Source organism: Camellia sinensis, chromosome 11 (genome assembly GCF_055761805.1).
Source record: "Camellia sinensis isolate YWXY chromosome 11, ASM5576180v1, whole genome shotgun sequence".
Classification (NCBI taxonomy): domain Eukaryota; kingdom Viridiplantae; phylum Streptophyta; class Magnoliopsida; order Ericales; family Theaceae; genus Camellia; species Camellia sinensis.
The window spans coordinates 165,440,798-165,460,873 of NC_138971.1; the positions used below are offsets into that span (position 1 = coordinate 165,440,798).

Consider the following 20,076-nt stretch of genomic DNA (forward strand, 5'->3'; position numbering starts at 1 on the left):
AATACATTAATTTTTTATATCTCAAGAAAAAATTTACAAAATTGAGTAGTGTTATTTTAACTAAAAAATTAAACTTAAATTTCAAATTAAATGACGTGACAATATATTAGAATATATAAAGCAATTATGTTTGGGGAAATTGTAAATCAGTAGAATCTTAACAACATATTTACAAATTCATGAAAAAATTTATAATTTTAATTATTAAAATTGATAAAATTTACAAAAGATTTAAATTTTTTTTAAAAGCTTCCACTGAATTGCAATTTCCCCATTATGTTTATTATATATTCCCTAATAATCAACTAATCATATATTTATACATTATTAAGTCTAAAAAAGTGAGCTTTATATATATTAAATATTACTAAAAAAAAGAAGAGGAAAATTCTTGTTTGGTTTTGATTGATTTTTTGGAAATGAATTTTTTTTTTTAGTGAATGTTTTTAATATCGTAAGTAATTTTTTACTGGTTAGATGCACTAGATGCATCTAAAAAGTGAGTATTTATAAAAAATTTAATAAATATATAAGAATATGAAAATGTACTGAATATATATATATTTTTGTATTTGATAGATTTTTTTAATTTTTTTCTATAAATATTATACCTTTTAAGTATATTTATGTTAGGTACATTTAAAAAATAAAAAATATTAAAATTTTTGATTAAAAACAAAAACACACGAAAAAAATTTAATTTTCTAAATGTGGGCTCAATTTTTTAAAACTAAACAAGGAAATTTTTTTAAAACTAAACAAGGTGCTCTAACCAAAAAAATTAGACCCGATGATATGACAATCTATTAACATATTTAAGACAATACTCATGACTTATGTAGTCATCAACTAATTGTATATCATTTTCTAAAAACCAAAGGGGTTTAGATTCTCTTGACAGGGGGCTTGAACTTGGTAGATTCATTTTGAGGCTAATTTTAATGATTAAAAACATTCATTTATTAGTATTTGTTGAGCGTAATATTTATACAAAAATTAAAATAATCGACATAAATAAATATTGTATATATTTCAATCGTATTAATATTACAACAAAATGATAAAAACTCTTGAAATTATAATTATCATTTATTATTTTAAAATAAATATCATTCAATATAAAATTATCGAAATTAAATTATTTTAATTTTTATATAAATATTAAAAATAAACTATTTAAATTAGGAAAATGCGGGAGAACCCCGGTAAGGGGCAACCCCAGCCCACGTGGCTATGGGTGATTGGCTGGAAAGGAAAAAAAAAAAAAAAAACTGACGAATAGCATTGCGCCACGTTACAGGGGTCGACCCCCAGTGGGGTATGTAGCAGTGTTGTTTAAATTATCATAAATTGTATGAAGATACAGTAACGGTAAAGAAGCTCCAACCTTGACGTCTATCGCACGCTGCTCTATAACACGTGAAACAACTCTGACTTGCTTCGTATAGGTGAAGGTGAAGTTTCCTTCACTGCAATTCTGTGTGTAATTCATAACCATGATTACAAGATGACAAATTTACAATCACAGAAAAATTGGGAGAAAACGATATGAGATTGCTGCTATAATCATCATCAAAATAAAACTTGAATAATGCTTGGGACCCTTTTGGGGGTCACCCCTCACCCCCCTTTGCCACGTGGCAGGGGTGATTGGTGGAGCAGGAAAAAAAAGAAAAAGAAAAAGAAAAGTTAACCAATGAGAGAGAGAGGGGGCCAAAGGGGGTGGGGAAAAAAGAGGGATAAATCATTACTCATAAAACTTATGCCAGCAATTCAAATAAATAAGTTTTAAAAACAAAAAATTTAATATTGTAATAGATGTATTGTTCAAGAAAAAAATGTTAAGAATTTCAAATATTTTATAAATTATTTTATACGTGTGTAGGACTACGTTATATGGATTTTAGGTAGGTCTCATACCACATTTGATAAAATATTTGATATTCTTAACATTATTTTTTCTTTAAGACATAAGAGTTTTATTTCTCAGTCATGCGGCACAAAGAGATATTTTATGGGGTGTTTTGAGAAGTTGAAAAAAAGTTAATTTTTTTGACTTTTTGATTTTTTAACTTTTTTGGTGACCTTTTTTTTTGTTGCAAAAAAATTGACTTTTTTGATTTTTTTTTTTTGGGATTTTTTAGGAAAACTAAGGGTATGTTTGGTTTGCATTTGAGAGATGAGTTTTAGAAAAAATTTTCTAAAAATTGTTTGGTTTGATTTTTTCTCAAAAAAATTTCAAAATCACTTTCTCTCTCTTACATATCAATCAATCACTTTTTCTCTCTCCTTTCTCCTTCTCAATCACTTTTTCTCTCACACACATCTACTCAAATTCTCCCAAAAATATCAAATCACAAACTCTCAAAAAAACAACTCTCCCAAAATATACAACCAAACAAACCAAAAAAATTTCTAAACTCTCACCCCAATTTTTTTTTTCAAAAACAACTCTCCCCAAAACAAACCAAACAAGCCCTAAGAGTCAAAAAAAAAATTGACTTTGTACCAAGTCCCTAAATTGCTCCTATGTATCCCAATATTAGTATTTTATTTTATTTTTTATTATCTCAAAATATTAGGCCTTGCTTGGTTTGTTTTTGAGAAACAAATTTTGAAAAAAAAAAATTCTAAAATTTTGTTTGGTTTAGTGATTTTGGAAAAAAAATTCCAAAATTACTTTCTATCTCCAATACATCAATCAATCACTTTTTCTCTCTTATCTCTCTTTCTCAATTACTTGTTCTCTCACATACATCTACTTAGGGCTGAGCAAGGAATCCGTGAAATCCGTAATCCGATCCAGTCCAGTCCAATCCGATAGGTTTGGATTGGTTTTTTGAATCCGCGGTTCGGTTCCGGATTGAAGAATTAAAAATCCGTAGTTCACGGATTGGTTCCGGATTGAATCACACGGTTCCGGATTGGAACCGATCCGGACCGTATACAAATAGTCTATATTTTTATTATACATCCTCCCCCATAGTATCTTCTCTTATTCTATGTAAAATCTAAACTCAAACCTAAAACCGTATAATATTTTCTTTTATTACTTTTGTTTGTTAGTTTTAAGTTTTAATTTGCAATTGTCTAAATACTTATGGTGAAATCAGTTTTCTTATGGCTGCTTAAATTCTAGAACAGTATGTCGTTATTATAGAAAAACATGTTGCTATTATGGAACTAATATAGCGCTATGTTTATATTTTTATGAAATTCAAGTGTTATATATATATATATATATATTTTGTTATTTAATTATGTGAATCCGTGGTCCTAAACCGATCCAATCCGTATTTAAATGGATTGGTTCGGATTGGTTCCATGATTTAAACGGATTGGATTGGTTCCAATTTTTTAGGAACCGTAAATAACGGATTGGTCCTGGTTTTACCCCAATCCGATCCAATCCGGACCATGCTCACCCCTACATCTACTCAACTATAACAAAATATCAAATCATCCCAAACTCTCATACATGATACTCCAAAACTATTTATAAAATATACAACCAAACAAACCAACAAAATTTCTAAACTCTTTTTTCAATTTTTTTTTTTTTTAAAAATTTATTTTCCAAAACCAAACCAAACACATACTTAGTTTTTTTTTTTTTAAACTAATCATTAAAATCATATTAACTTCTTATTTTATTTTTTTAAAAATTCATTAATTATGTCAATTGATGTTTTCAAAAAAAATTAAAATATAGTTTAAAAGAATTAAAAATTTTAAAATGTAATAATTGTACTATTAAAAAAATTAAATTTTTCAAAAAGAACTAATATTTTGAAACAGATGGAGTAAAAATTTGGAGGAGGATTTCCTCCAGTTCAAATTAGTAGAGGGTTTGTTTTGGGCCTGTGGAGTGATTCGAAATGTTTATTTTGTCGGACATGTCATATATTTTATTCACAAAAAATTAGATTGATTCGATAATTGTAAATTATTTAATTTATTATTTTTATTATAAAAAGTGTATGATTTTTTTTTAAAACATAATTTTCATCTATTTTTAAGTGGGAAAATATGATAAATTAAATAAATTATAATTATGAGATTGATATATTTATCTTTTAATAAATAAAATACAAAAAAAACATAATAAAATAAATAATTTAAGTTATTAAAACGAGAATTATAATAAATTTGACGAATCCAAACAATTCTCCCTCATCCAGATTTTAGAGGAAAGGAAATCTCATCCTAAAAATTTTTTAGATAGCAAATCCAACATTCACTCCAAATAATGGTACAGATAATTACATAATCCATACTATGTATATACACACACACACATATATAATACAATTAGACAAACAATTCAAAACATGAGATAATGATGAACATGGCCCTTTCTTCTTCTTCCTCTTCCAAACCCTCTCTCTCTCCTCCTCCTCCTCACCATCCTCCCCACTTCACTCCTGTAAGTATAAACCATCTAAACCATCTATACATGTACATGTACATATACATATCTCTTTATGCTATATCTCTGTTTGTGTGTAGTACTGTTTGATTATATGTTTTTATGTTTGCAGATTCAAGAATGCGATAGAGAAGGAAACGAAGACGAAGAATTCGAAGATGTTAGAACAACCCCAAACGGTAGCTGTACTGATGAGAAAACAGAGTCAGAGTCCTCAAAGCACCACCCAACTCCGCTCCACCATTCTCAGAACAGAGCCAAAACGAAGCGGCGGCCGGAATCCGGCGGCGGCGACGCCGTGGATGACCGCGGAGTCTCCTGCAACAAGTGCCGTCCGAGCAACCGTGAGAAGATCTCCGTGGTTCCCGTGGACAGCAGCGGCGTTAGCAGGAACTCGAGTGCTAGCCCTAACGGAATTTTCAAATCGATTCTCTCTTCTCTGACGAAGAAGAGCCCTAGGACGCCGGCGGCGGCGGAGGGGGGAAAGGAGGAGCAGTGGAAGATTGCGGTGGCGGAGCTTTCGCATAAGTTGATTCAAGCGACGAGAAAGCGAGACGAAGCGATTCTAGAAGCTTCGAGGCTGAAATACTCCATGGCCGAACTCGAGAAGAAGCTAAACAAGCTCGAAATCTACTGCCGTAATTTGAAATCTGGACTCGAAATCTGCACCAACAACAAATCGCCATACCGATCGAAGCACAATCAGAGTCTAACAATCGGCGATCACGACAAGGTGATCGAACACTTCTTGATCTCCGTCTCCGAATCTCGATCAAGCGTTCGATTCCTGAGTCGTTCGCTCACTCTTCAACTCCGTCAAATGGGAGCCAAGGTCTACGATCGAATCTCCTTGCTTCTACAACCTTACGACATCAAGTTCTCTCTCTCAAAAAACCCTAGAGCTCTGATTTTCTACCTCGAAGCTTTGCTCAACCAAGCCTTCTTCGAAGACTTCGAGTCGACCGGGTTTCAAAAAAGTTCCCCGAGTCAAATCCTGAATCCGATTCGACGCTGCGAGTCAAATTTCACAGCGTTTGGTCGGTTAGAGGGTTTGACATGGGATGAGGTTCTGACCAAGGGGACGAGACATTTTAGCGAGGAGTTTAGTAAATTTTGTGATCGGAAAATGAGTGAGATCGTGGCCATGCTCGGGTGGAACCGAGCGTGGCCCGAGCCGCTCTTACAGGCTTTTTTTGGTGCGTCGAAGAGCGTGTGGTTGCTTCACCTCCTGGCTAACTCGGTGCACCCCAGCCTGTCCGTTTTTAGAGTCGACAAAGGTGTGGGGTTCGATTCGGTTTACATGGAAGACATGGGTGGAGACAAGGCTCGGAAATTGGTCCCATCCATGGTTCGGATCATGGTCACCCCGGGTTTCTATGTCTATGGCAATGTGGTCAAGTGCAAAGTGCTTTGCAGGTATCACAGCCACACCAACAGTGATAGTAGTGAAAGGGGTTTGGCCCCTTCACCTATATAAAATAAAAAATTTTAAAAAATATGTGAATTACTATTGTGATAGTTTAGTTTTGTTATCTGTTAAGCTTTTGATATTTTGATGCGTATTTTGTCCTTTTGGTGGAGGATATTTGGGTCAAAGTAAAGGTTTGGCCTTTGTTGTTAGTCTTTGTTTTATTTTTTCTGTGGTCAATATTGATCTTTATCAATTTTTTCTTCTCGGGAAAATTTGTTTGGAACTAGTGTTTTTTTTCCCTCATCAATTGAATAAATCCAAATAAGAACATTAAAAAGTTCTTCTAAAGTATAAAGAAAGATGTGCCCAACAAAAAAAAAAACACACATTTTTTTGGGGCAACGTTGTGAACGCCACATAAGATTCACATTTAAAAAAATAATAATAAATTTTCATGACACTTTGATTGGGGTGGAAAAAAGAGTTGAGATTGTTAGTATGTTAGAATTACTAATCCTTAAAATGGTTAGATTAGCAATTTCACCCCTCTTGGAAATAGGCCATGATATTAGTTACATTAATCTCGTATATCATGTTATATACTATCTTAAATATAGTATAAATGTTTTTACGGTTCATTTGCAGATAGAATTAAGCAGAATAAGTTATTTTAAAATTTTAATTTTGAAATACGTTATTTCAAAGAAAACATATTAAAAATTATACGACAAAAATATTATTCCAGAATTGGTTATTCCACCTCTCTCCATAACCCAAAATAATCTCATTATAATTTTTGTTTTGGAATTATTTAATTTATTTCTATTCCCTTATTCACAAATCAAACATATACCCCTATCAAACAATGACCCAGCTTCCATCTTCCTCTGCTACAGCCCCATTGTCCTTCAAATAATATTTGAAGAACAGATAGTGGAAGCAATTGGTGGTGGTACTTCCCTTGTGTTTGACTTTTGTGCATTGTACTTTTCACTTTCAATTCATTTTTGTGTTCTAAACTATGCTATACTCTTCACTTTCACTATTCGTTTTTTTGTTTTTAGTTTCTCATGTGATACTTCTCTCTTGTCGGGTGGTGTTGGCGGTGCTTTACGAGTTTTTTTTTTTTTTTATTTTTAACTGGGGTGCTTTACGAGTTTATCTGTACAATTTATTACTCATTATGTGGGTGTTTGGGTAATGAATTTTTTTTGGTAAGGTTTTTAGTTGTTATTAGAGATTTTTTTTTTTTGTGTTTGGAAAGATAGTTAGATTTTTTTGTGTTGGATGTAATGTTTGTAAGAGAAAAAGTGAAATGATTATGGAGTTTGATGTGATATTTTGTTTGTATTTATTTTTTTAAATTTTGTAATTAATTTATCTTTTAGTAAAAAAAACAAAAAAAAACACGGCCTATAATTGTTGCTTAGGGATTTCCCTTCCCCATCATCTTAGAAGTAGGCTAGAGATATAAATTGTATTTGAATCTTTGATAAAATGTCAAAAAAATAAAAAAATCTTTGAAAAAAAATAAAAAAAAATGCCATGCTCACTAAATGAGGAGACACGTGTGACTATTTTTTTCTTTTTATACTTGTAGTTACAAATAAAGTATTCATGTCTATAGTTGTAGATATCATAAACACATGCATTTTATGTCCGATACTTTCAGTGCATGAATTTTTGTTTTTGTTTGTGTTTGTAGGTGTTGTTTGGAAAGTGGTTTTTTTAATTAAAAAGTTTTTTAAAAAGTCAAAAAATTAACAATTTATATCAAAAAATTAAATTTTTTTTCTTTACTTTTTGTATATCTTTTCGTAAAAAATTTAAAAATCATTCTTAATATATTAATTTTTTTTACATTATATTTTTAATTAAAAAATTAAAAAATTATTTAAAAAGTCTGTTCCTCGATGAGGCTCCAAAGAACAAATTACAAATTGTTGTTGGTTTTGACTTTATTGGTTGGTTATGGCTAAGTGGGAACACCTTATTTTGTGGTTAAGGCTCATCCACACCCTTTGGGTTCAGCCCAGTTGGTACAATCACAAGCCCCTCTAGGGTCCAGCAGATTGTCTCTTTACAGAGTAGACCAATTTAAGTCAACTCATACAGTTTGGGCATATTCAAATGGTAACATCATCATCCTACAGAGCTCTAAATCCTTGACACATTTTGCGGGAGGGCCGAGTAAAGAATTTGTGGTTCGGTTCAATTTGATAGATTTTGATTATTTTTTAATTTCGTGATTTGGTTCCGGTTGAAAAATTAAAAATTCATAGGTCATGGTGGTTCCGAATTGAACCTTACAATTCCAAATTAGAACCGATCTGAACCGTATATAACTAGCCTATATTATATTATATACTTTCCAGTATAGTATCTTCTCTTATTTCATATAAAACTTAAACTCAAACCTAAACTCACATAATATATCTTTTATTACTTTTGTTTTTTGGTTTTTTGTTTTAATTTGTAATGGTCTAAATATATATGGTGGAATTAGTTTTCTTATGTTTGTTTAAATTCTAGAACATTATGTCGCTGTTATAAAAAGATATGTTGCTATTGTAGAATTAATATGATGTTATGTTTATGTTTTTATGAAATTAAAATGCCATATATATATTTTTTTTGTTATTTAATTATGTGAATTCGTGGTTTTAAACCGATCAAATCCGTATTTAAATGGATTGGTTCGGATTAGTTTCACGATTTAAATAGATTGAATCGGTTTTAATTTTTCAAGAATCGTAAATAACAAATTGATTTTAATTTTATCTTAATCCGGATTATGCGCACACCTATTTTGTGGAGCATGCTTTCTTGATAATAAGTAATATATTTTTTTCAATTTTTTAATCTTATTTTCTAAAACATCAGTGTGATATGAAGCGCACTCTTTTTTTTTTGTAGTATTTAATCTGATACTAATATTACTCACTACTTTAGTCAAGCTTGAAGTGTAATTCAAGAAAAAAAATATATTATCGGGTTGGGAATTTCAACCCAACGTTGAATATTTAGAAATTATAATGGTGATTGCATACCAAAAAGAAAAATGTTTGGGTGCACTAATTAGTGCTCCCACTAATTAGGTGGCAGTGGGTTCCGCCATTAATGATGTGATGTTTTGGTCTTGGAGTTGTGTTTTTTTTTTTTTTTTTTTTTTACTTTTTTAATGCATTAGTGCTATTAGTGGTGATGTTTTTAGTGTGATGAATCATTGTTGTACCAAAAAAATGTTTATTTTTTTGTATATATCCACAAAGGTAAAAGACAGATATATATGGACCCATTTATGAATTTATGGAGGCTTTCTACATCTTTCTTTGTGGACTCCTCATTTTGTTTTATCATAGTCAGCCTTGCCATTCAGGTATTCAAATTTTTTATTTTTTATCTTTTATTTTTATAAATGGTAAATTGTGCTAACACTTTTAAAACAATTTTACTCCTAATATTCTTTCTCAACCTTTGGGAATTGTACAGACACATCTCTTACCTAAATAATTAAATGACACTTTTATCCTTTTATCTACCTATTTTTCTCTCTACTCTTCCTTCTATTTCTTCGTCTTTCTCTTGCCATCATGAACACCACCTTCTATGTTCATCATTACTGCAACCACCTCCACTTCTACAACAATCATCACCCGTCTTCCACTGCCATCATAACGAGAAGTTATCGGTTGATCTTTGAAAGCTGTTAAGTAATATCTTAATAATATTATGATTGATAAAAAAAAAAAATATTGTAATTGTCTTAAGTAATTAGAAAATATAAAAAGATGTGATGTATTATAGTGATTTTTGGGAAGTTGGTAAAAAATTGATTTTTGATTTTTTTAACAAAAAAAATTAATTTTTTGAATAGTGACTTGGGTAAAAAAAATTAACTTTTTACTAGCTTGCAACGTGTCGAAAGCACCAAATAAATTTTCCATCATAAGCCACTCATGCATCCACTTTTCATCTTCAATCGTTAGGGTAAGCATGGTATAGATTGGAGTAAAATCAAGGTCGGATTGAGATAAAATTAGGACTAATCTATTATTTGCAGTTTTTGAAAAATTGAAATCAATCTAATCCGTTTAAATTGTGGAACTAATCCGAACCAATCCATTTAAATACAGATTGGATCGGTTTAGAACTATAAATTCACATAATTAAATAACAAAAAAAGAATATAGAGCGTGCATCATATTAGTTCCGCAATAGCAGCATATCCTTCCATAATAGCGACATACTGTTTAGAATTTAAACAACTATAAGAATATTTAAACTATTACAAAGTAAAACTAAAAATTAACAAATAAAAGCAATAAAAGAATATACTATTCGAGTTTAAGTTTAAGTTTTATATGAAATAAGAGAAGATACTATGTGGGAGGGTGTATAATATAAATATAGACTATTTGTATACAGTATAGATCGGTTTCAATTTGAAATCGTGAGATTCAATCTGAAACTGATCAGTAAATTACGAATTTTAATTTTTTAATCTAGAACCAAACCACGAATTAAAAAAATCAATCCAAACAAACCAAATTTAACTAAACTAGGGGTTGTTTAGGGTGTCTTAAATAAGTGTACTTTTTATCTTTTTGGATTAAAAAGTTGAATATGGATGTTTGGGTTAAGTTTTTGACTTTTTATGAAAAAATATGTATTACAAAATTGTGTAAATAAGTGTGTAGGAGAATATAGGTAGGAGGCCGTAGGGATTGGCAGTGGAGCCGGCTGGGTGAGTATATGAGAAAATGTTGTCTCCTTCTAGGGATTTGATTGGATGGTATTGTTTGGCTCGTGGGGACTCACCACGGGTCCCGTTTTTCTAATCGGAAACCGTTCAATGTGTAGAACTCGTCGAGCACTATATGTTCGTAGAAAAATCACGTTGATTGAATATCGATAGCTATTTGATTATATTAGTTTTTTTTGTTAACTGTTAACTATAACACCATCCATTTTTATACAAAACTGATTTGATCATATAGTTAGCGATATCCAATAGACGCGATTTTTTATAAGCATATAGTACTAGACGAGTTCTACATATTTCACGGTTCAGATTATCAAAACGGAACTCATGATGGGCTCTAACGTGCCCAACTTTACTATTAAGATTTAGTGAATATTTTACTATAATTTTTTTTTTCTGTCACTGACTGAACTCATCACGTTAGTACCATCATTTGGGCCAACTTTTTGATTTGTATTAATATTTGTATATTAATTTTTTAATATTTTTTTTTATGAATAATAATAACGTTTTAACTCTTTGTATAATTTTTTGACTTTTTAACTTTTTTTTAAGATTGACAAACTAGCTCTATACCAATTTACAAATTTTACGAATTGCTTACTCACTACCAGCCATACATATTGCATCTTTCAATACCAATACCCACTGCCGCCCACTCCTACCCTTAGCAACGATCTTTACCTACACCCAATAGTGCAAGTCCAGCCTAAACTCAATTCGGTCCAGTGTTTGTGCATCCCAATGTGGTTTGAATACGTGGAGCACCCAATAATTTTTCAAAAGGCATGTGTTGGTGCATTCTTTTTTGTTTTCTTGTTGTTGCATAACATATCAATGGTTTTGATTACAAAAAACAAAGTGATATATCCCAGCTTTAAAAAAAAACACACAAAATGATATTAATATAAATTTGGTATTTTAAAAAATTTTATTGGTTACATCAATGAAGGTTTTAGTTGACCCCAATTTCAGGGGAAAAAAAATATTTTCAGAGAAAAATTGAAAATTTTCTCACAAAAAAAGAAAAGAAAAGAAAAGGTAAATGCATATTTCATAAAATAAAAAAAAAATTCAAAATATTGTTCTCCTTTAAGAAGTGATATTATTTATAAAAAAAAAAAAGACAAGAAAAAAAGACAGCTTTTTCGTGGGACACATCAATTTGCTGGATTAGTTGGAGCGTTATTTGCAATTTTCCGTTAATAAATGAAACACAATTATTATGAGTAAGGTAAAGGAGGGCATAGAGGTAACTTCATCTTTTCAACAAACGACGCCGTCAATAGCCTTCTAACGCTAAAAGCTTGAGACACCGTCCAATCCTGTCGGACCGTTGAAGCCGTTAGATACCCTTTTCAACGCCTGACTTTTTTGGTCTAGTCAAAATCCATCTTATAATTCCATTCTAGGTCTCTCTCTCTCTAAAAAGCATTCCAATTCAATCTGTGATTTGGATACTTATTGAGTGAGAATTAGGAGTTTGATTAAGCATGTCCAAGTCTGATTCTGATTCATCGTCTCATGGCACCGAGTACAAGAACTTCAGGCAAATCACCCGTGAACGTAACTCTCTCTACTCTTACTTTTTCAACTGCGATTTTAGCTGTTGTAGCCATCTGTGTTATGTTGATCCAGAATTGTTGATTCAATTGCCTGTACACAAAGCTATGTCACGTAGTTTCACGAACAATGAACAGTGATGATTGAGAAAAGCTTGTAAAATTTAGGACTATATGGAAGGGCAATTGTTTGAATTGGCTTGGTTTTGAAAGCGTTTGGTTGCTTCAAATTATTGCCCGAATTTCTGGATGCTAGCTAATAAGAGGTTTTGCCCGAATTTCTGGATGATATGCTATTTATTTTACTTACCAAACATTGGGTATGTTTGGTTTGGCTTTGTAGGGTGATTTTGGAAAATTTTTTCTAAAAGACTTGTTTGGTTTGTAATTTTTTCAAAACAAATTCCAAGATCATTTTATCTCTCTTACACATCAATCACTTACTTTTTCTCTCTCCTCTCTCATTTTTAATCATTTTTTCGCTCACACACATCTACTTAATTATAATAAAATATCAAATCATTCCAAACTTCCAAACCTTAAAGCTACTTTTAAAATACACAACCAAACAAACCAAAAAAATTTATAAACTCTCTCCGCAAAACAAATTTTAAAAACTACTATCTCAGAACCAAACCAAACATAACATGTGTTTCCATGGAAGTTCATTTGCCACAAATTGATGTAGATGCCAGTGATGTGTAAAAGAGATAATTGACTAATGATTATAGAAGATATGAGATAATGAGAGAGAATTGCATTAGATATTCTAATAGACTGTCCAGGTTATTGGGTTTGAAAAGTGGGTTTAACTTTTAGGCTAGAGTAGCACAACTATTTATATTTGTTTGATATTACTAGAAACTATTATGGTACATTCCTTTTTTATTTTTATCATTTATTTTGAATTTAAATGTACAGGGTTATTGTATGAAATGCTTCGATCAACCAAAACTGGGGACTCAAAATCGACGTGGAAGGTATTTGCAACTTGCAATAAAAATTTCATTTGCAGTTTGAAGACACGTTCTCTTGCTTATCAGATTATCTCAAATATTTTGATGAAATCTGCCATGTTTATTAGATTTTGAAACCATAAAATTGTTATTTCTGGTAATAATATCTACAGATTGTTTCGGTGTCAATCGTATTGTTGCATAAGGTGACAGATTGTTTCGGTGTCAATCGTATTGTTGCATAAGGTTTAAAACACATAAGCTAAGAAGCACCGACACGCCAAGATTGGTGCCATGTACATGTCTGACACTGGCGACACATGTGTCCATATTTCTGACACGCCTTAGGACACCTCTATAGATTTTTTTTTTTTGCTTTTTTATAATAATTGTAGAAAACTGATTTGGGGTCAAAGTAAAATATGCACAAATAAAGAAGGAAAGAGTTAAAAAAAAAAAAATGCACATACATATACATGGATGCCTCTCATATCTATGTATCCTAAATTTATATTTATATCTATATGCATAGTAAATAAAAAATATAAAAAAATATAGTTTTTTGTCATATTCTTGTTATGTTTGTGTCCTAATTTTTTGAGAATCGTTGTGTCTCCTATCCGTGCTTCTTAGCATATAAGCATTGGACAACCAATTTCTGTGGTTCTTTTTCTGTAATCAAGTTAACAAACCGAGATGGTCCTTATCCTAAACTCTTATTCTTGTCCTTTGCCACTTTGAGTCCCCTCTTCCACCACTATCTCTTTCCTGCAACAGCCTTTCTCTTCCCTGCTATCCATTTCAACGGGCACTTCTACAATGGGTAGACTTCAACATTATACCAATAATTAGGATAGGTCTTTTAGTGTCCTTCTTCAAACTACTTGTGGAAGAAAATAAGTAGTGAAAAAAGTTACGGTAGCCATTGTAAGGTCTGCACTGTTTCTGGTGGCAGTTTTTGTGTTAAAATGTAGGTTTTTTATTATTTATTTTATTATTTTTTAAATAAATAAATAAAATGAACTGAATGACTGAAGATTCATATCTATACTTTCATGTGGGCAATTTTGGCAACTAAGGATTAAGTAGACATTTGTAGGTAAGATTTTTGGAAACTACAATAAGCAATTGAAGGTTATTAAAGCTTACATATTCCTATCTATTAGACTGAAGGTTTGGACAATATTACTAGTTAAGGGGAAATGGGATTCAAGGGGCAATATAGTTATTTGGCAGGATTCTGATTGCCTAGCACTTTATAAGTATCTTCAAATTGAATTGATGTTTATACATATATATATATATATATATTTTTCTGTTATTTAAATGTTTTTATGCGAGTTAGATGATGGTAACTTTATTTTAGGCTATGGACGTGGTTTTTCTGCTTCTTTGTTGGCCTTTTGTTTGTGATCTCACTTAATTTATTGGGCCAATTCATTTGATCTAGTGAGTTTAAATAATATTCAAAATCCTGGTCCTCTTTGGCTGGCTGCAGACCACAAAGTTTCCTTTGTTTCCAAGTTAAGTCTTCTATGTAATGTAATGTGTTGGCTTTGTTTTCAATCAGGGAATGAAGAATTTTTAAAGCCTACTTTCCGTGAGTGCCTAGGAACCCTAGTTTTAATTTCCCAGCCTTTGCTTTCATATTATTTTCTTCTCTTTCTTGTTTTATAATTTGGAATCTATCATCTTTTGGGCTGGTCACTTGTTTCTGTAAACTGTAAGTGTTAAGTTCCAATTATTAGACATTTTTTTTTAAAGGGATACAGGTAATAAAGAATCCACTAAAATCATAGGGGAAATAGCATTTTTAATGGGAAGTAAAAAAGATAATATCATTTAGTGGTAAAGCTTATGGAGTTTTGTTTTTAATGTTGCAAAGTTAGTATTAATTTGATATTATTTTTTCTACTTTCCACTAAAATAATATTTTCCCAAAATCATATAGGAGGCAACCATTTACATGCAGACACAGGTATGCAAGGGTAATCTTACTAAGCTATATAATAGGCTTATGTAAATCACCCAAAACTTCCACATAAGAAACCATAGACAATGAAAAAGATCAGCCAAATATATTGCAAACCCAATGCAAAATATTTCAACTTGTGCTTCTGTAGCTTCTCTGTCAAAAGACCTTGTAATGTGCTCCGATTAAAAGAAGCCATTTAAGTAAAGGCAGAAGAGAGATTTTCCACATTTTCCAAAAACTGTCTTGTAGAACCCCTACTCCAACTTGTCAGCATGTCACCACCCAAATCATTGATGGATATAAGATGGTGAGAAACAATCAGGTGCAAGGTTCTTAGGGATATAAGATGGAGGTAGGGATAAGGAAAGAGAGCAGTTCTAAATGGCTATACTGACATGATAAAGACGTGTGAACAACTAGCAGCAAAATAAAATGAATTTCCTTTGATGTGTATTTACATTAGGGACTTAGGAATGAGGTTAGCCCGTAAACTTTTTATAATGGTGGATGGATTAGCTAATTAGGAACATCAAAGGTTGCCCAACAAAGAAAAGGGGCTTGAAAATAGAGGGTTTTCAAGGTGAGGAACAGTTCCCAAGTTGGATTTATAAGATCAGCTTGGACTAGTTGGGTAGATAGTGGTGGTGAAGTCTAAAGTTTGCTTCATTGATTCGCAGGGTGAGTCAGTCCAATGGAGCTTTTGGGAAGGGTAGAGGCCGAGTCCAACTCATGTCTTGGAAAAACAGGCATGCCTCATGGCATATGCTATTTTGTTCTATGACAAGGAGGATGAAACTAAATTATTGGTAGATGGGAGATTAGAATTATGGAGTAAAAATTTGAAATTTTTGGGTCTTAATTTTGGTATCTCCTAGGAGATAGCCATAATGGACGTGTGCCAACATATGAGAAAGATACAGTAGTGTAATTTAATCAAAAGTTTGGCCCTAACCAAGCAAAAATGGGAAATTTGGATCCATGTTGCCTAGTACAAATTGTTGTTATGAAGGCTTTTTGGTTTCCTTAAAGATTCTTCATTATGGATTATTAAATATGTTATGTTAGGGCAAGAATGTTATGTTTAATTTTCAAAAAAAAAAAAAAAACAAGTTTAGGGAAAGGGATAGCTTCATGGAATAATACATATACACAACAAGAATGAACTCTGTTATTTTTCTTTTTCTTTTTAATCTCTTTGGGTGTTTGGAGATGGGTTGAGTCCAAAAATGAATGGAGCATTTTTTTTTGGTAATCTTATTAATTACTGCTTATAATAACTTTGTACATCTACATTGTGTATTCACTTGCAATTTCTTCCTTTTTTCTTGACACACATGCTCATTTGTGTGCATTTTAATATGTTGAACATACCTATGTACAAACATGGTTTGGACTTTTGAGGGGGAGCAGAGCAATGGGAAAGAGGAACACATGGTTTTGGGATTTGTATGGTGTGTTTCACTTTAAATTCTATATGATTAAAAAATTGGTCTTGGTTTTGATACTTAGTAATTGAGGCGTAGGCGGGTTGGATTGGTTCTAGATGTAACCTTTAGTTTTATTTGCACAAAGTGGTTGCCCTCAAACTCATACCCACATTTCACTCTTGGTAGCTTGAACTTTTTCCATTGTGCCAAGCGAAGGCTCCACTTATAGTTCTTCATGATATGCATGAAAATGTTAGTTATTATACTATTTTTATGTTCATATATGACATATAATTCAGAGGATAAAGTATAATGCTAGAAAGGGCCATTTAGTGGATATATTACATATTGGTACAGATGGGGGCAAAAATGTATTAAAATTTGTACATAAATATAAAAAAATATAGGTGTTAAAATTACAGAAAGCAATTACTTAAAAAACCTATAGTTTGTTAAATATTAATTTGATGTCTCATTTATATTTAAACAAATATATTTATTTAAAATTATAAATTTTTTAAACATTGATTTCTGGCAGAAACTAACTTCAACAAGCATTGAATCAATAAAATGTATTGCTTCAAAGTTTGTAAACGTGTTGATGCATTAGTGGTAGCAGATGCTGTCACCATAGCAGGCAGGGCCTTGATAGCCGGTTCTGCTGAACTGGATCCAGTTTGGATGGGCTATTGGTCCAACCGCCGGTTTGAACGGTTTAGCCAAAATAAGCTGGCTAATGATTTGAAATGGTTTAGATAAGGCTGACTGGACCAGAACCCAGCCTGGGTCCAGTCCGGTTTTCAAAACCATGTTGTGCAGTGTAGAGAACTGCTATTCTCAGTTTTTCCTTTTGATAAGTAGAACTGCTACTCTTAGTTGATGCAGCTACTCTTAGTTGATGCAATGCCTTTGTGTTAAAATTAATACATATAGAAAGAGAGAGAGAACAAATTATGTATATATATTGATGTATTATTGATTGGTTTCTGATTTATATCTGATTGTTTACAATGATCATATATATAGAAGAAAATGTGGTAGTAGGTGTAGGTGGTAGGTGGTGGTAAATTGGTGGTAGGTGATGGTGGTAGGTGGTGGTAAATTGGTGGTAGGTGATGGTAAATTCTAACAGCCCCCCGCAAACTCAAGGAGGATAGAAACTAACCAACTTGAGTTTGAAGAGAGGAACAAAACAAGAAAATACATAAAAATAAAAGAGGATAAGAGACACTGTATGGTCGTGTCAGACCATTGGTGAAGACACTGGATGGTGGTGTCATAACGTTGTAGATGACACTGTATGGGGGTGTCATAACCATGTAGAGGACACTGTAAGGTGGTGTCAGACCGATGTAGAAGACAGTTTATGGGGTCATGTCGGACCGTTGTAGAAGACAGTTTATGGGGTCATGTCGGACCGTTGTAGAAGACAGTTTATGGGGTCATGTCGGACCGTTGTAGAATACAGTTTACAGAGTCTTGTCGGACCCATAAAGGAGCTAACCGGAATCAATGTCGGGACAGTTTACAGAGTCTTGTCGGACCCATAAAGGAGCTAACCGGAATCAATGTCGGGACAGTTTACAGAGTCTTGTCGGACCCTTAAAAAGTCGCACCCTCAAAAGGTGTGCCCAATTTTGTCAAAAGGCGTGCCATCAAAAGGCGTGCCCAATTCATCAAAAGGTGTGCCGGACATGATGGCGAGGCACGTGGGCGCCTTGGCTTGCGTGCCCGTTTGTCGGCTGGTGGCAAGAGGCGCGCGATGCGCGTGGCTGCCTTGGCTATTTAACCAAGGTTGATGCTGAGGCTGAGGCAGAGAAAAGCTGCGAACAACCTCTGAAAAAAAACTGCGTTGTGCTGAGAGAGAGAGTCTGAAAAACTCTTCGTTGTGCTGAGAGAGAGAGTCTGTAACACTCTGTTGCCCAGAAAATGGCTTCGTCTTCGTCTTCCCGTGGACTGCTCACCCTCTTTCCCGACCTCAACGAGTCAACGAGAGAGAGAACTGGTGCGGTGGCACTGGAAACTCAACCAAGCGCCCCGGAGTTTGCTCCGTTGAACTTTCCGATGCGGTCGGTGGAGCAAAGAATGGCAGTGCAGGCGGATGTGGAGGCCAATCAGTATACTTTGAAGTTATGTGTGGAAAGCATGACGGCTGTCACAAACTTGTCGAACCGGCTGCAGAGTAGGACAAATGAGGTGCAGCAGTTAACCTCCCAGCTGGCTCTGCTCCAACGCATGTATAAGGATGCGCGAGCAGAGATAAGTGTGCTGAAAGCAGAAAATAAGGAGCTGAAGCGGAAGGCCACCGTGATGTGGCGATTTGGAGGTCCGCCATATGCTGCAGTGGAGGAGCAGGCAGGAGGCAACTTGCTGGGTGGCCTAGGAAGCACGGAGGCAGCACCGTCAAGGACCGCCCAGGATAGAGGCAAGAAGAAGAGACCTGCGGCAGAGTAGAGAAGAAAAATCCCGCCTGTGGATGTTTGTTTGTTTGTTTTTTGTTTTTTTTTTTTTTTTTTTGTTATGTAAAATGGTGATCGGGGTGAGCCCCGACATGAATAAAATAAGGGAAAGTTTGGTGTGCAAATCTGTATATATATATATATATATTTTTTTTTTATTGATTTATTTTTATTTTTATTTTTATTTATTGATTTATTTATGTATTTTTTTTTTTTAATGGAAAAGGGAATATAAAAATAAGATAAATAAAAGTAATATGGCAAAGGATAAGAGAATATAATATATTAGACAGGTTTGGTGGGAACGTGGTGTGGTTGGAAAAAGAAAAAAGAAAATATGGCTCTTTAGGCATGTGCGTGTCGGCAGTGTGAACTGGTAGTTTTTTTTTTTTTTTTTTTTTTTTTTTTTTTTTTTTTTTAAGAGATAAAAAAAAATATAATAAAAAAATAAAAAATAAAGAAACAAAGTAGTGGGCTCACGTGGATGAGTGAGGGTAAAGGAAGGAAAAGAAAGAGAGGGGAGTGGATGTGTCTGGGTCTGTTTATAAATAAACAAAAGTTGGTTGGGTGGGAGATTTTAGAATAAAAAAAGATAGAAAAAGCTGAAAAAGAGGGAGGTTGAGGGAAACAAATAAAGAAACAAATAAAGGTCCACGTGCTTCCTTCTCCTTCCACGCTTGCCGACATCACAAACCAGATGATTCACCTCCACCTCTGCCTCCACAGAGACAATGTCCACACTTTTTTTGGATTTGGCAGATCTGCAATGACCGACTGAGACATCGACTACTTCATCCTTGTCCACAGTGATAGTGGATGACAAAAACGTCTCCAATGAAGGCGAAATCACCTGATTCGGTGATGCGATGAAACTCTCTGCGGATTCACGGAGTTGATTATCCTCGGAAATCTCTGAGATAGAAGAAAACTCGACCAAGTCCTCTGAAACCGATGTAAATACAGAATTCAAGCATTTTTGGCTGATTCTGTGCGGCTTCTTAGAGTGTTCGGAGATGGACTTGGATCTGCGAATTTTTGAGTGTTGATGTTCCTTCTTTGGAGTTTGAAGCTGGTATTCCTTCATCTCTCTTC

The 20,076-nt window shown here is 33.1% G+C and overlaps 2 protein-coding genes and 1 long non-coding RNA gene across 10 annotated transcripts in view; all 3 read left to right on the forward strand.

The window, feature by feature from the left end:
• The first annotated feature begins 4,158 nt into the window (after positions 1-4,158).
• LOC114312039 (IRK-interacting protein) lies at positions 4,159-6,112 on the forward strand. The gene is made up of 2 exons (XM_082896021.1): positions 4,159-4,426; positions 4,542-6,112. Exons 1-2 carry the CDS (start codon positions 4,340-4,342, stop codon positions 5,904-5,906), a joined length of 1,452 nt encoding a protein of 483 aa, XP_082752147.1. The 5' UTR covers positions 4,159-4,339; the 3' UTR covers positions 5,907-6,112.
• Positions 6,113-11,859: 5,747 nt separating this feature from the next.
• Positions 11,860-20,076, forward strand: part of LOC114312038 (SNARE-interacting protein KEULE) — a 32,008-nt gene continuing 23,791 nt past the window's right edge. For 2 of the 8 annotated variants that reach the window (XM_028258209.2, XM_028258211.2), the window contains exons 1-2: positions 11,936-12,171; positions 13,089-13,147. In XM_028258209.2, coding sequence (XP_028114010.2) covers positions 12,099-12,171; positions 13,089-13,147 — 132 coding nt within the window. In that variant the 5' untranslated portion in view covers positions 11,936-12,098. Of the gene's footprint in view, positions 12,172-13,088; positions 13,148-14,693; positions 14,724-20,076 lie in introns of those variants that run through there. The other 6 variants (XM_082896022.1, XM_028258213.2, XM_028258212.2 and 3 more) reach the window with 6 other exon arrangements.
• Positions 17,421-19,929, forward strand: LOC145802990 (uncharacterized). The gene is made up of 2 exons (XR_014344917.1): positions 17,421-19,520; positions 19,602-19,929. It is a non-coding gene; the product is annotated as an uncharacterized LOC145802990 (long non-coding RNA).